Source organism: Colossoma macropomum, unplaced genomic scaffold (genome assembly GCF_904425465.1).
Source record: "Colossoma macropomum unplaced genomic scaffold, Colossoma_macropomum, whole genome shotgun sequence".
Taxonomy (NCBI): domain Eukaryota; kingdom Metazoa; phylum Chordata; class Actinopteri; order Characiformes; family Serrasalmidae; genus Colossoma; species Colossoma macropomum.
The window spans coordinates 36,389,602-36,405,950 of record NW_023494784.1 but is presented as its reverse complement, the minus strand read 5'-3'; the positions used below and the strand labels follow the sequence as shown (position 1 = coordinate 36,405,950).

Below are 16,349 nucleotides of genomic sequence, written 5' to 3'. Positions count from 1 at the left end.
TGGTTCCTAGTTTACATGCTTTCTGTATGTGTGCCATTATCATTGCCTCCATCTTTGTGGATATCTTTCCCTTTCATCTACCTCCTGTTTTTGGCGCAAGTTCCTTTCTCTTAAGAGTAAGTCTTTGCTTTTTTCCTCCATCTATCTTAGAGCATATCTTTCTCTCTTTCTTTCTGTCTCTTTCTTTTGACATCTGTCTTCTTTCTTAGCTGCAATTCGGCGAGGAGCTTTCCTGAAACAACAAAACTGAGAGTCCATGTTGTGGGCTGGAATGTGTGTGTGCAGTGAGTTGTGATGTCAGAGAAGAAAAACCACTGTCCCACTTCAGTGAACTCTGACCTACTTTTCAGTTCACCCAGAGCTCAAGCAGGAGCAGCACATGATGAAGGCTCATTTATCTCTTTCAAATCTTGCCTGCTAAAAATGAATACTTGCATTTTAAATTCCAGGAATTAAGAGGCGGACTGTGGACATTTGGAAATGCCACCCTATCACAGTACAAGCAGAGCTGTGGATGTTCGTTTGAAAGCTGAACAACACATACGCTCCCTGACTTGGTTTAGCTGTTCAAGTGTCTGGGTTTATTTTGTGCATTTCTGAGGGTTTAGTTTGTTTTTTTCTGAGGGCTAAATGTGTGAGTTTTAGACTGTTGAGTGTGTGAGTTTCTGAGGGTTTAGTGTGTGTCTTTCTGAGGGTTTAGTGTGAATTTCAGAGGATTAAGTGTGAGTTTCTGAGGGTTTAATGTGAGTTTCTGAGGGTTGAGTGAGTTTCTGAGGGTTTAGTGTGAGTTTCTGAGGGTTGAGTGAGTTTCTGAGGGTTTAGTGTGCGTTTCTGAGGGTTTAGTGTGAGTTTCTGAGGGTTGAGTGAGTTTCTGAGGGTTTAGTGTGAGTTTCTGAGGGTTGAGTGAGTTTCTGAGGGTTTAGTGTGAGTTTCTGAGGGTTGAATGTGAGTTTCTGAGAGTTTAATGTGAGTTTCTGAGGGTTTAGTGTGAGTTTCTGAGGGTTGAATGTGAGTTTCTGAGGGTTTAATGCGAGTTTCCGAGGGTTGAGTGAGTTTCTGAGGGTTTAGTGTGAGTTTCTGAGGGTTTAGTGTGAGTTTCTGAGGGTTGAATGTGAGTTTCTGAGAGTTTAATGCGAGTTTCTGAGGGTTGAGTGAGTTTCTGAGGGTTTAGTGTGAGTTTCTGAGGGTTGAGTGTGAGTTTCTGAGGGTTTAAAGCGAGTTTCTGAGGGTTTAAAGCGAGTTTCTGAGGGTTGAGTGAGTTTCTGAGGGTTTAGTGTGAGTTTCTGAGGGTTGAGTGTGAGTTTCTGAGGGTTTGGTGTGAATTTCTAAATGTTTAGTGTGTGAGTTTCTGAGGGTTTTGTTTGTTTCTGAGGGTTGGTGTGTTTGTTTTTGAGGGTTAATTGTGTGACATTGAGGGTTTAGTTGGTGAGTTTCAGAGGGCTAAATGTGTGATTTTCTGAGGGTTTAGTGTGCGAGATGCTGTGGGTTTAGCATGTGAGTTTCTGAGGGTTTAGCATATGAGTTTCTGAGGGTTCAGAGCAAGTTTGAGGGTTTGATGTGAGTTTCCGAGGGTTTAGTGTGAGTTTCTGAGGGTTTGGTGTGAGTTTCTGGGGGTTTAGTGTGGGGGTTTCTGAGGGTTTAGTGTGGGGGTTTCTGAGGGTTTAGTGTGTCAGTCTGAGGGTTTAGTGTGGGAGTTTCTGAGGGTTTAGGGTGTGTTTTCAGAGGGTGTAGTGGGTGAATTCCAGAGGGCTCAGTGTGAGTTTAAGGGTTTAGTGTGTGAGTTTCTGAGGGTTCAGTGTACATTTCTGAGGGTTTAGTGTGTTTGAGTTTCTGAGGGTTTAGTGTGTGTTTCTGTGGGTTTACTGTGTAAATTCCTGAGGGTGTAGTGTGAGTTCCTGAGGGTTTAGTTCTTGGGTCCAGGGAAGTGGACCCAAGTGCAGAGAGGAAAACCCGTGAGAAAGGTGAATTTAATGAAGTGATGGAGTGTGAATTAAGCGATTGTGCATGTTGGGGTTGAGGTGGCTCTGATTCACAGTCTGAGGAGTTACTGCTGCGCCACTGGGAAGCACAGGCAGAAACGGGAAAAACAGCTCAACGAATGAGAATAAAAACGGCGGGAAAGGGCAAACAAAGGGGGCGCTGAAAACAGTGTGCACAAACAAAGGCTGAGATAGAAAAGTGAAATAAAAGATAATCAGAAAACAAAAGACACTTCCTCTGTGACTATGAGAGGAAGGTCAGCTTTATGTTTGCTCTTTGTGGAACAAACACTTTTCGGTGTGGCTTGGAGACATTTTTCTTATTTAAGCCTTCTTTTTGGCCTTTAAGACATTTTGGGGCAATTTATTCTTTTTTGGCCCTATTTTTATTTCTGTTGTTTTGGGGCAATTTCTCTCTTTTTTTCCAGCCCCCTTTTCTTTTCTTTTCTTTTCGTTTCGTTTCTTTTCTTTTCTTTTCGTTTCGTTTCTTTTCTTTTAAATACCCACCTGGGCTAAGTACCCTACTGGTCACCCCTCTATAAAGGTGTGACAAAGGGCTGCTGTTTGCCATGGCCTTAAGTAGAGGAGTCCACAGGTGTGCCAGGTTGGGCCTAATCAGCCCGAGGGCTTCTGGGATTTGGAGTTCCCTGAACTTGAGGTGCCTCGCCGCAGTCGCCCTCTGTTTCTGAAGGTTTAGTGTGTGAGTTTCTAAGGGTTTAGTGTGAGTTTCCAGTTTAGTTTATAAGTTTCTGAGAGATAAATGTGCAAATTGCAGAGGTAGACAGTGTAGTGTGTGAGTTTCTGAGGGTGTAGTGTGTAAATTCCTGAGGGTTTATTATGAGTGTAGTGAGTGTTTAGTTTCAACCCAAATCTCAGAGATCAGATCCAAGGAATAAAGGATTTCTAAAGGGAATAATAGACGGATCAAGTATGATGGATTACGTTTGAAGCAGGGCAGTGGATCTTCATGAGTAGGGTTAGTGATCACTGGTTTAGCGGTGGGGTTTAATGTGTATTATGATCATTTGAGTCCGTGCACTCACTCTTGTCTGGCGGGTTGAATCCTGGACGTAGGCAGTTGAGGAACTCATCAAAGCTCAGCTTCCAATCAGCATTCTGGTCTGAAAGTTCGATCAGGGCATCCACACACAGGCTCCTGAGACAAAGCCAGAGAGGAAAAGGGTTACTTACTGTATTTACCTGCTTTAAAGGTGTTGGGTGCAGAGTACATCCTTAAAACTCTCAAATGGTGTATACATTCTGCTAAAATAAAATGTCTGTGTTTATTTGTTCTGCTTATTTTGTGGCATTTACACTGACAAAACATTTGACAAGAAGGTCAGGTGGCGGACTTCCGAAAAGCTTTTCTAGAAACAGCAAGATGTGTGGTGACAGTGACTGTACTCAACTGAGTTTTATGATCTGTATGAATATAAGATCCCCAATTAGTAACGGTGGAAACGTACAGCATAAGTTAAAAATCCAAACAAATCTGATTGGATCTTTTTACGTTTTTCATAACCTTAAGGATATTTTGATCTAACAGCTTATGATTACATGGCTTGAAATTTGTTTAAATAACAAATACAAATAAATTGTATTTATTTGTCTCAGTATGCGTGTATCTTTTTCAGTCACGTTGGAAAATCATCTCAGGTGGCTCTTCATGAAACTGCTTGAGAGAATGATCAAGAACATCTAAAGACAAAAGGGCAGCTACTCTGAAGATTTTAAATATATACTGTATCTATATTTAACTAAGAGAAATTGGGATTCAACAAAATGGCTAGTGGTTATTTATGAGTCAACTGAGTCTAACTGAAAGGAATCAGACTGAAATTTTGGAAACACATTTTGTATCCACTCTTTTCTACTGGAGCAAAGAGTGAGCTGAATGTTAAAGGAGAAGCTTTTCCTTAACGGCTTATTATTTCATTTTTTCACAATCCAGGATGAAAAGCTCAGTGTCCAGCTCACCACTCTTAGGAAGTGGCTGTGCAGCAGTGGAATGTTTAGCTATTGCAGTCCAGTGATTGTTGGCAGGGATTTTCCTCTTCAGCTTCTATTCACAATACAGAACTCTGAACTCATATAACCCCGACTGCCACACAGGCACGCACAGTCTGTACCTGCCTCTGCTCATCTACTGGATCCCTTCCTCCACCTATCTAAGTGTCTTTCTTCTCTGATCTATTTCTTCTCTCTATCTCCTGTACTTGGCGTCTACTTGCTCTGTTCTCACTGCAGTTCACAGTGGAGTTTTTCTTTGTCAACAAAATATAAGGGTCCATGCTGTGTGGTGGAATGTGTGTGGGCAGATCCTGAATGCAGTTTCTTAACTGCAGAGCTGTTTTTTTCTAGAGTCAGGTTTTAATCCAGTAATTACATAGTATTCCCTCAGTATGGGCTAAATAGCATATAAACATCATTATTATCACATCAGACTTTAGACCCCTCTAGGTATAAACCCATATGCAGAGGTTATAGTAAAGGAAACTGGTGAGGGTTGTAACACTTGTCTCAGCCTCTATACTTTCAAACTTTTAGATTAAATATTCATATTGACCTGCTACAAATAACAGCAGTGTAGAAGTGTCATATACATATACACACATATATACATACATACATGTATTTTAATAGTACCACCCTTAATTTATTTAATTTACAGTGAAAACTCAAAAAACTGCAATTAATTACAAGTCATTCATTTTTCAGCATCAGGAAAAATTACACAAATTACACAGAAGCCTCAACTAAAAATATTAACATTTTTTTCAGTATTTACTGTGTCCACTCTTTGCCCTTATTACAGACTTCTTTTTTTGGGACACTTGCTTTCAGTTTTTCAAAGAAATCTGTAGAGATTTTTTTCAGAACTCCAAAGTTCAGTCTTAGAAGCTGGTGGCAGTTTGGTGACAGTTTTGGTGGTCTACCAGGTCTAGTATGGTTGTTTGGATTACCGTTTTCTCTGAATCATTTATATTTTTTTAACTTTTGTTTTACAAAAATCTTGTTTTTTCACATTGTTCCTGACCCTTTCTTATGCAGATGAATTATCTTCTATGTAATCATCTCAGAAATATCTTCTGAAAAATGAATAACTTGTACTGAATGGCTGTTCTGGCTGGAAATTAAATAAATGAAGGGACTCTGACTTTTGCACAGTAATGTATGAGGATATGTGAGCGTGTCTGTGAGTTACCTGAGCAGGCGGTTGTTCTCCTCCTCTGCGTAGGAGCGCAGCTCTACAGCTGTCTCATTGTGCTGGATGAAGCGGAGCAGCTCAGAGGAGTCCAGCTGTGAGTCGCCGTTATCGTAGTTCTACAGCAAAAGCAGAGTGCAAACATGCTTCAGCAACACATATAACACATTCATTCTGATGAATAACATTTCAACTGGAGTCTCAGAATAATGCATTAAATACAATTCCTTATACCCCTACAAAGCCAAAAGGGCTAACAGAGCTAGCAAAGCTACAAAGACTGTCAAAGATAGGACAGTGAACCGCAAAGCTGCCTCCAACTGCATCAAGTTGATGGGTGAACAAATAGACTTGCTTTTGTGGTTTGTGACACTGTTTGACATACTGTTCTCTATAAATATGGACAAAAGCACATTGCATAGCTAAAAACAGGAGAAGCTGCCATCCAGAAGCCTGAATTCTGTCTGTATGTTTGTCAATTTTATAGATAACATCAGAAGTGTCAGAAACCACATAAACAAGACTTGAGATTTGAGATTACCTAAGCCTGTGATGATTAAGGTATACAGTTAGGTCTCCATTACATTAGCCTTGTAGCTCCAGGACAAAAACAAAGAACAGAAAAAAAGGACACAAAACATATCTTAGCTGAGCGACTGCATACGTTGTGTAAAATTGTGAAAATTTTGTACATTTGATTTTTAACTAAACAATCATTTTAAAATGGTGTGTATTATTGGTGCTCCAGGATCAATAAACTGGTCTACTACAAAATTTAATCCCGTGTTTAATCTGCAAATTACTGACGGTTAATTATAATGAATGGTTTGTACTCAAGTTTCTGCCGCAGGGGCCCCCCCGCAATCTCCCACTGCCTATACGGCACTGCACTGCTCCCCCATGCTGGACCTTGCGGATGGTGGGCCCACATGGCCTCTTCACGTTGCCTCTTCGGGCTGAGCCCGGCCGGGTTACGTGGGCTGCCCGGCCACCAGGCGCTCGCCGGGGGACACTACCCCCAGGCCTGGCTCCAGGGGTAGGTCCCGGTGACCCTCTCCCGGGCAGGGTACACGATTGTCCGTGTCCATCTCTCATAGAGGATTTTTTTGGATCAAGTTAGTCTGGGTCTTCACTCCAGACCTGTTCGCCCTGGGAGACCCTACCAGGAGCATACTGCTCCCGACGACTTAGCTCTGAAGATCCCTAGACCACACAAGCCCTTCCACCTCAACAAGGCCCCGATCCAGGTAAGGGGGAAGGAGCCCCAGGTGGAGGAGTGTAAGTATCTCGGGGTCTTGTTCACAAGTGATGGGAAGAGGGATTGTGAGATCGACTGCAGGCTGGGACAGGCGGCAGCAGTAATGCGGTCGCTGTACCGGACTGTAGTGGTGAAGTTTACCGGTCGGTCTACATCCCGATCCTCACCTATGGTCATGAGCTATGGGTAATGACCGAAAGAATGAGATCGCGAATACAAGCGGTGGAAATGAGCTTTCTTCGCAGGGTGGCGGGCTACACTCTATTTGATAGGGTGAGGAGCTCGGCCATCCGGGAGGAGCTCGGAGTAGAGCTGCTACTCCTCCGCATTGAGAGGAGCCAGCGGAGGTGGTTCGGGGCATCTGATCCGGATGCCCCCTGGACGCCTCACGGTGGGGGTGTACCAGGCACGGCCTACCGGGACAAGACCCCGGGGTTGTCCTAGGATGCGCTGGAGGGATTATATCTCCAGGTTGGCCTGGGAGCAGCTTGGGGTCCCTGGGAATGAGCTGGAGGAAGTTGCGGGGGACAAGGTTGTTTGGGATTCTCTGCTCTCCCAACTGCTACCGCGACCCTAGCTGGACTAAGCGGTTAACGATGATGATGATGATGTACTCAAACTGCTCATGAAATACAATTGCTGGGACTCATTTCAGTGGACCTAAATTAAATTGTGTGTTCGTTACTAAAATGTATAATGGTTATTCCAACTATTGATCAATCTAAGAATTGCAAGCTGACAGATATGCTGCCTACATCTAGATGTTTTAGATGTGTGTTAGATATTTTAGGAAAAAAAAGCTTTAAAAAGTGTTTAACCTTGTTAGGAATGTTCTGGTTTCATACATCTATTTGTTCTTGGTTGGTGTTGAGTAGTACTGGTGGGCCTCTTCTAGGTATGTTCTTGGGTATGGGGTCTCTGGAGCCTTCCATGTCAATTACCAGTAGAAATAAGCTGTAGAAATCCATGGTTTGGTTTTACAGTGTGGTGAAGTTTGTTCTGAGAGGCTTATCCACTGGGTGATCTACTATGGAGCAATGGTGGACAGTGTGGAAAAGGGCAGAGCCAGTTTATCTACATGCTGTTAGCAGAACCACACAACCAGATACAGCCCGGTAACAGCTAACAAGCACACATTTATTACACATATACTCTCTCACAGGTTTAGAGAAGATGACACTCAGTTTGACACTCCAAATCACAGGTATTCTAATCTAATCTCTCTGCCTTCACAATGAAGGGTGTTCTGCCTGATATGGACAGTGTCTGGTCATGTAGCGCTGAGATATGTAAGCAAAGGACATGTTATTTAATACTTTTTTCTAAAGGGAAGAAATTTTGTTGAAAGTGCGGGTTCTGTTCCTTTAATTAAAGCCACGTTTGTGTTGGTAAGTAGAAGAGGAGATATTTTATTATGATTTGAATTTGATAAAAAAAATATCTTTAAAAAAGACAAAACACGAAAATGTAATCAAGAGAAACAGAATGAATCAGAAATGTAGACTTAAACATGTCAATAGAAAATTTAAGTCAAATGTAAATACAATTCATTACATAACTATGTAATTAGCTATTAACTAGTTATTAACTAATTAGTAATGAACTAATTATCAAATATTTCCTGAGCTGAATCAGGTCTATATATTCTTAGAAGCATTGACGTAACTCAATATTAAGAATTTCTCACTTGTACCTCATTGAAACAAGCAGAGAAATTCAGTCTGAACACAGACTGATTCCTTTGATACCACATTCTTGTTCATTCATAGCAAAGGAGATATTTTTATTATTATTATGTTTGTTACTGTTGTGCGCCCAGTGTTGGACAACGGAAAAAAACAGAAAAAAGTCATACGTACAGACTCAAATCTGTCAAACTGAATATAAATGGAATTCACTGCATTGCTTACTGTGCAACTAAAAATTGTTGCTGTCCAAAAAAAACGAGTATCTCCAAAGCTTTGCCCTCTTCTCTACTGTACTGACGTTGGTATCACCTGCAGCCGGATAACTACAGTAGCATTAGCATCGCCAAGCAGGATACAGCTCAAAGCAGCACAGATCAATTCTATTTTTTATTTTTTTGTCACTTCAACACCAGTCATTCCAATATTGTGCTCTCAGATAGGAGTCTTTATCCTTTAAACAGGTGTTTTTAATCATTTGTTCGCTGCTGTGGGAGGCACTGTACACTCACATTAGCTTAGCCTAGCAGGCTACAGCTTAAAGCACTGCAGAAGAGGTCCGATTTCCACTTTCTCTCACTCCACCGCCAAACAGTCGACTTTGCTTTCACTGTTGTAAGTTTTTATTGTCTATGTGTGTGATAGCAAAGCACTGGTTAGTCGAATCGAACTCGGGCTGGGGTGTTTGGATCTCTTTAGCTAAGCTAAGTTAGCTAGGAGAGAGGACCTGGGTAGCATTAGCTTAGCTAGGAGACTCCAGCTCCTGTCCGTGTGAGCAAACGGAACTTGATTGTTTTCGGTTTGGAAATAACGCAGCAGGATGCTGTGGCACATAAACAAACAACCAATCAGTGAATCAGTGAATAGCTATGTCATTATGTCATCCCACCGAATAGTTCTGTGGCCCAAGTTTGGCTAGCTAACCATGCCGAAAAGGGCTGAACCCGGTTTTTAAGCATTCTGTGTCAAACCGTGTCCATTCAGAACCGAAGTGGTTACCCTCCCTGCTCAGAACCGTTCGGCTCTGCAGTGGAAAAGAGGTCACTGTTAAATTTTTATATAAGTTAATATAAAGAGATTTTATTCAAAGCAATTCTGGAGCATTTCTACTGCTCTATTAATCAGAAAATCTTCACACACTATAAAGTAGCTGCTGTGCTCAAATGACGTAGATAAATAAAAATATAAAAAATAGAGATACTTCTTTTTCCTTGGACAGTAACTGTATGTATGTATGTAATTTCCTTTGAGCAAAATGACAGTAATAACTCTCAACTTTCACACGTTAATCACAGGGAAAGCCATGAAAAGCATGCAGGAGTTTGAAGGGGGATAGAATTCCACTGCTGGAAACACCTGCTGATCTGTGGAAAAACAGTGACGACAGCCCTTGGCATAAAGTACAGAGCAGAGGAGAGGTATGTAACAGTCCTCTTACAAACTCACACTTTGGTAGCCTCTCAGCCAAGCAGACTGGATAAGACGTCATAAGAGTCATAAAACGTAACAGTAGTCTTCCTGCTGACACCACTGCCAGAAAAATGTTCCAGCGTGTCCTGAGACTGCTGCAGGATTCAAGAGGAGTCACTGATACCCCCTGTGGGGGTTAATGCACACAAAATGAACAGGGCTTGAAGGGAGGAAAGGGGGCCCAAACCAACTCTTTCATTTGTTGTAATATGTATACACTGTGACAGTGCCAAGTGTATGACTGCACACATAGGAGACTGAGAGAATCAGAATTAGTGTAGGACAGAAGACGTCCTAGTCCAAAACAACATATCATAACATATCTGTGGGTGACTGAGGCTATGTGTGTGTGAGTCAGTGCAACCATACAAATACATAACTGTTCAAAAGCCAGGAATCATGTGTTATAATTCTTATTTTATTTAAACGTTTTAAATGATTATAATAAATTATTATAATGTAGATAATATAATGTAGAGCATCAAGAAGAGGTACTAGATAATAGACTGTAGTTATCAGATTTTAGTAATTTGTTGTCAACTTATGATACCATTCAGAAATTTGGAATCACATGAATAATCTTGTTATTTTATACACCACAATGTAGATTTATCTCAAGCTGGGAAAAGCAAGAACGTATTAAATGATAAATATATTTCTGTAATTATGCATTTACAGTACGTTTAAAGTATTGGCCTTGAGATTTGATGACCACTTAAATATGAGGCATTCTGGATATTTATTTATTAGTTATGATTTAATTATTGATGCTACACAGCTTCCTCAGTCATTTCAGAATCATCTACAGCTCTGTCCACACTTAAAATTTTTCCTTTTTATCTAGCTTCCTACTAATTATTTGAAACCTGTAAAGTTGTATGGGACTAGCATCCTTTTATACATTTATCTACAACAAAAACTGGTTTAATATTATTGACAACAGTGATTTTTAACAGGATTTCCAAAGTCCATTTAAATGGTGCATCTACTTGAAATTTGACAACCACTTTTGAAATATAATGTCCTGGATGTTAACACAACAATTTCTTGATGGTTTAGAGCCTTCTCTGCCATTTTTCGAAATTAAAATAAATGTAATTAAAATTAAATGCAGTTCTGTTTTTCAGCTTCTGGAAAACTATTTGAAACCTGCTTCAAATACCAGCATCCTACCAGTAAAACTAGTCTAATATTTTTTTTATCATTATTGAAAACAGATTCACTTTTAAACTCTACTGTATGTGTTTCTCTGAAATGTGGTGAACCTTCCTGCTATTGCAACTGTCCAAACTAACCTTGAAGTACTTGAGCAGGGTGTCGGTAAAGTTGGAGCCCTTAGTGAACCAGCCGTCTGGAACCACCTCAGTCTGCAGCCACTCAATCACACGTCTACGCAGTTCATTACGATCAGCCACATAGCAAACCACTGCACAAACACAACACATACACATATAATTAAAATCAAGACAAATGTGGAGAGACACTGACCATTAGAATAAAAGTCCAGTTTAACATACAAACGCTAAAAGACAGCGATTAATAAACAGTATGGCACTTACAAAGCCACATCACATATATGTAAGTCATTTTTTTATTTCTTCAGGTACATTTTAAACAAATAAACAATAACAAACAAATGATTCAAGAGCAAATGAAGTTATTCATCAAAACCTTCAGCGCTTTTTCTTTAGTTTATTCTACTAACATTGGTATCCAGACATTTAATTAATTCCACTATGATCTAAAAGAGAAACAGAGACAGAGAGAGCTGCCCTTATGAACCTGCTGTACGTCCAGAGAGCACTATGCTGACTAAGCTCACTCCACTGCAGCCTCGTTCACAGCAGCTCAATCTCCTCTATAAGCTCATACTGCTGATCAGCACTATAGGAACTGATCAGTGTGCCAGGCTGATAAGTAGTGAGATAGGAGAGATCAGCCTGGCCCCGAGGACGCTACACTCACCTGGACTGGCGGCCGCTTTCTCCGTTTTCCTCTCTGCAACAGAAAATCAGATCAGAATCTTTCATCAGCCAAGCACAAGATGTACAAGCAATTTCTCTTGGTGCAACTATCATACACCACTGTTCAAAAGCTTGGAATTACTATGTTCAATAATATGAACACAATTTTGGATGCAGATAAATGCATGAAATTATTTTAATATGCAAAATGAAAAAAAAAAAAGTAGTAAAATAAAAACAATTTAGGTGTGTTCAGAATGATGAACAGAAATGCGGCTGATCATAAATTGAAAATGCTTTAGAACATCAAGAATGCAGTTATATAATTAATATCTAGAATGATTTATATTTGAAAAGTGACCTTGATGCACATTATTGTAAATATATCATTACATTAAACTTTTCATTAAATTAATAACTCTGTTGTTCCCAAAGTATTTGAAATATTAATTAAAATAGTGTCGACTTTATGATAATAAAATGTATAACAATTACGAAGAATAACAATAATGAAAAGTGAACCTAAACTTTTCGTGTAAATTCCAGTATAACACAGAGAAAATATGTGATAAATAAAATAATCGACAGCTAACAAAAATACAACGGGTGTTTGTACAGTGTTTGTGTTACATACACACAAACCGATTACTTTATTAGAAACACCTGTACACTTACTCATTCATGCAGTTACCTAATCAGCCAATCATGTGGCAGCAGTGCCATGCATAAGATCATCCAGATACAGGCCAGCAGCTTCAGATAATGTTCACTTCAACCACCAGAATGTGGAAAATATGTGGTGATTTTGACTGTGGTATGATTGTTGGTGACAGACGGGCTGGTTTGAGTGTTTCTATAACTGCTGATGTCTTGGGATTTTTACACACAACAGTCTCTAGAGTTCACTCTGAACAGTGCAATACAGAAAAAAAACACCCAATGAGCAGCAGATCTGCACACAGAAATGCCTTGTTGATGAGAGAGAGGTCAGCGGAGAATGGCCAGACTGGTTTAGGCTGACAGAAAGGCTACGGTAACTCAGATAACCACTCTGTACAGTTGTGCTGAGCAGCAAAGCATCTCAGAATTCACAACGCGTTGAACCTTGAGGTGGATGGGCTACAACAGCAGAAGACAATGTCAAGCTTCACTTCTGTCAGCCAAGAACAGAAGGCTGAGGCTGCAGTGGGCACAGGCTCACCAAAACCGGATAGTAGAAGACTGAAAAAATCATAGCCTGGTCTGATGAACGTAGATTTCTGCTGAGGCACACAGTTTTATATAGCACCAAAAAGGGTTCTTCTACTGTTACAAGCTTGACATTGTAACAATGACAGAAGCCATTTTGGAGCTATATAGAATGCTTTTGCAAAGGGCTTACAGCATCACAGCATGTATCCATGGACCCAACCTGCCTCGTGTCAACAGTCCAGGCTGGTGGAGGTGACTAATGGTGTGGGGAATGTTTTCTAGGCACACTTTGGGCTTGTTAATATCAACAATGCTTAATAATATCAGTCAATGCTTGAATACCACAGCCTGTTAGAGTATTGTTGCTGACCATGTGCATTCCTTCATGGTCATAATTTATCCATCTTCTAATCTTCTATTTACTTAGAAGATTAATTAACTACTTCCAGCATGATAATGCACCATGTCACAAAGCAAAAATCATCTCAAACTGGTTTCATGAACATGATAACGAGTTTAATGTTCTTCAGTGGCCTTCCCAGTCACTGGATCTCAATCCAATAGAACAACTTTGAGATGTGGTAAAACAGGAGACTCGCCATCTTGTGGAATCCATGCCACAAAAAATTGAGGCTGTTTTGACCGCAAACTATCCCACTATTAGTCTAGTGTTCCTCATAAAGTGCTCGGTGAGTGTACATTTTAAGCATTGCCATTTTCTAGAGTTATAAAGGACATACACACAATAAGTACAGTTAAAGCTGTGAGCACTGGTTATATTCTGTACATTATTACAGAATACGGATGCAGGACGGGTCCTTATTTAAGCGTGCTTATTATGGCCTGAAATATACAGTAGATATATTAATCACATGACAGTGGAAATTAGGAACTTTCTGTAGATATACATATATGTATTTCACCACTAGTGTGAAAACCTCACAAAACATTTCAATCATCTTGACAATTCAACAAACACTTCCGATTTTCTTCTTTCTTTGAGAGATATTGTTTTTGAGTCCAGTTTTTTTCCCCAAATAGCAATGATCTAAAATATCCAACACCATGACAAACACTGACAAGTCACATCCGGATGTACCCTGATCTAAGCTAATTACAACTGTCTGACACCAACTCAATATTCAAGTAGCAGCAGCAGCCAGGAAGCTTCAGCTGAGGGAGAGTTTAGCTATATGTCGCAATATGAAATGATATAATGATATCTCCCTGAGATCTGACAGAACAGCCTGGTCAATGTCCAGCCCTTCAACACTGTCAGAAAGGAGTACAGCAAGTTCACTGAGGTTCCAGTAGGTTCACATCTGCACACAGCTCAGTTCACTGATAAACTACCAGATCAGTCCAGATCTGAACAAACACCACACGTGTTACACACCCACCATGATGTAATCTGATCCAAACAGAACCATACAGCTACAGCGATGTGCAGTATTTTCTCTCAAACACTTTTTGTGATGTCTTTTGATTTATTAACATGTTGGCAATGCTGGAGATACAGAATAAATGTGTATATTTGCCAGCTTGAAACATTTTATAAGCAAAAAACAAATAATAAACCACAAGCTTCTGATGTAGAAATCAGCCAAATGAATGTAACAAATATTACAGGTGCATTTTTTTGTCCAGTATGATTGCTGATAGTAGTGTGAACATTAGAGTCATGCCCACTATTACGACACTAAATATATGATGGTCATTTGATGCAAATTCAAATAACTGAGAAAGGAACAGTGTTATGTACTTTACTGATCCTACAAGGGAAATTTGTAATTTTGCTGCCTAACTATGCCTAGTCTATGAGCAGCATAGCACAAGCAGCAGTGAAGGGTTTAAGTGCCTTGACAAGGGCACGACCAGGAATACCCAGTCAATCCTGGGATTTAAACCCACAACCTTCCAGCTGCTGCCACCTTCTGGTCGATTCACCTCTCATAATGATCCCAAACAATCCCAAAGGGTCCATTTAATTGTATTTAATTTTAATTGTAAAACTTCATACTCCTGTCGATTAACCTTAGGCTTATTATTGCAATATTCACGTTAAGACTACATATCTATAGTAGTAACTACTATAAATTATTCAGTAACTACTACGACACTAATATGTGAGTTATGTAATTATGAGAGTGAGGGATTGAAGTGTGGGCCCATATACAGGCATTTAAGGGGTTACAATAAAAAGAAAGCATGCATATAATATCTCGTTACACATGTATGTCTTTCTTTGATTGTCCATAGAGGAAGCTTATCCTCTATTCAGTGAGCCATAAAATCTAAATCTTTAATCCTCTAGCTGCAGACTAGTGGCACGTAGGACTTTTGTACTCGTTAAATCAGAACACCACTGCAGAGGTCAAATGTAATGCCTGCTGCAAGTCATCAGTCACATTTGACAAGCATTGTCCACTGGCCTTTAATATCTCTCAAATGGACCATCATCAGGATCATGAGCAAATCAGGCTGCAGGTTTATTTGTTACGTACAGTAGTGCTGCATGACATTGAAAAGACAATGCATTTTAAATGCTACATGATGATTAATTCAATAGCTATTCATGCTTTCATTTCTTTATTTACATTAATGTTGTACTCTTTGCACAGGTGAATGACTTAGATAGGTTTGTATTGGCCACATTTGAAAACCAGACATGTTAATGCAAGCTGTAATAGTTTGAATCTTTTTCTGTGGTCGGTATAATAAGTGTCGGGTTTCCATTGAGGACAAGTGCATTTAATATTTTTCTGTTGTATTGGTTTGGTATCAAACTTAGTATCACTACCCTTGATACTAAAACAATGCAGTTAGTATCAGTTTTGTAGTTGAACCTCTGGAATTGAGACAATCCTTATGCACAGACACAGTAGAGGCTGTATAAATATACGCTTTATGTATACACAGCTCAACCACAATATGCATTTTCATCTGCGGTTTATGAACCCCATGGCCCCTATCTCACCTCTGCAGTGACCATCATGAGCCACCTGGATCTTCAGTCCAGTGAGGCAGGCGTCTCTGTGCAGCTCACAGTGGTTTCGATATGTTTTCCCATTGCTGCCACACACAGAGCGCTTGTGAGGCTTACATTGCTGAGAGAAGGAGGGGGAGAGGGAGAGGGAGAGGGGGAGAGAGAAAGAGAGAGAGAGAAAGTGAGAGAGAGAAAGTGAGAGAGAGAGAGAGAGAGAGAGAGAGAGAGAGAGAGAGAGCACAGTCAAGTCACGAACACTTATACATGTGGTGAGACAGATATTTTCTGCCAATACCAGCTCCCACTGACTACACCATTAGTTTGGAGGAACCTCTTTTTTAAAGTGTAGCTTTGAAATAAATAGGCCTTCATTCTTCGTTGGTTTGTAAAAAGTTAATATATTAATAATATTTAGCACTTTTTTAATAAGGAAAATGATACTGCACATGTAAATATATGTGAAAGAACTACTCTTCATATGAAGTGTAACAGAAAGTTCTGTTTCATGTTAACAACACCTTTGTAGGTATTGTTGAGTTGAACAGTAACAGTGAATAGCACTTTGAATTTCAAGTATGCAAAGTGTCCCCAAACTTTTGATGGGCTGCATA

The 16,349-nt window shown here is 40.0% G+C and overlaps 1 protein-coding gene across 1 annotated transcript in view; it reads right to left on the bottom strand.

Annotated features, from left to right (window-relative positions):
* fstl1b (follistatin-like 1b) overlaps positions 1–16,349 on the bottom strand; it is an 80,835-nt gene that overhangs the window by 5,897 nt on the left and 58,589 nt on the right. The window contains exons 4-8 of the mRNA XM_036570665.1: positions 15,730–15,859; positions 11,563–11,595; positions 10,893–11,023; positions 5,185–5,303; positions 3,023–3,135 (exon numbers count right to left, since the gene is read on the bottom strand). Coding sequence (XP_036426558.1) covers positions 3,023–3,135; positions 5,185–5,303; positions 10,893–11,023; positions 11,563–11,595; positions 15,730–15,859 — 526 coding nt within the window. The remainder of the gene's footprint in view (positions 1–3,022; positions 3,136–5,184; positions 5,304–10,892; positions 11,024–11,562; positions 11,596–15,729; positions 15,860–16,349) is intronic.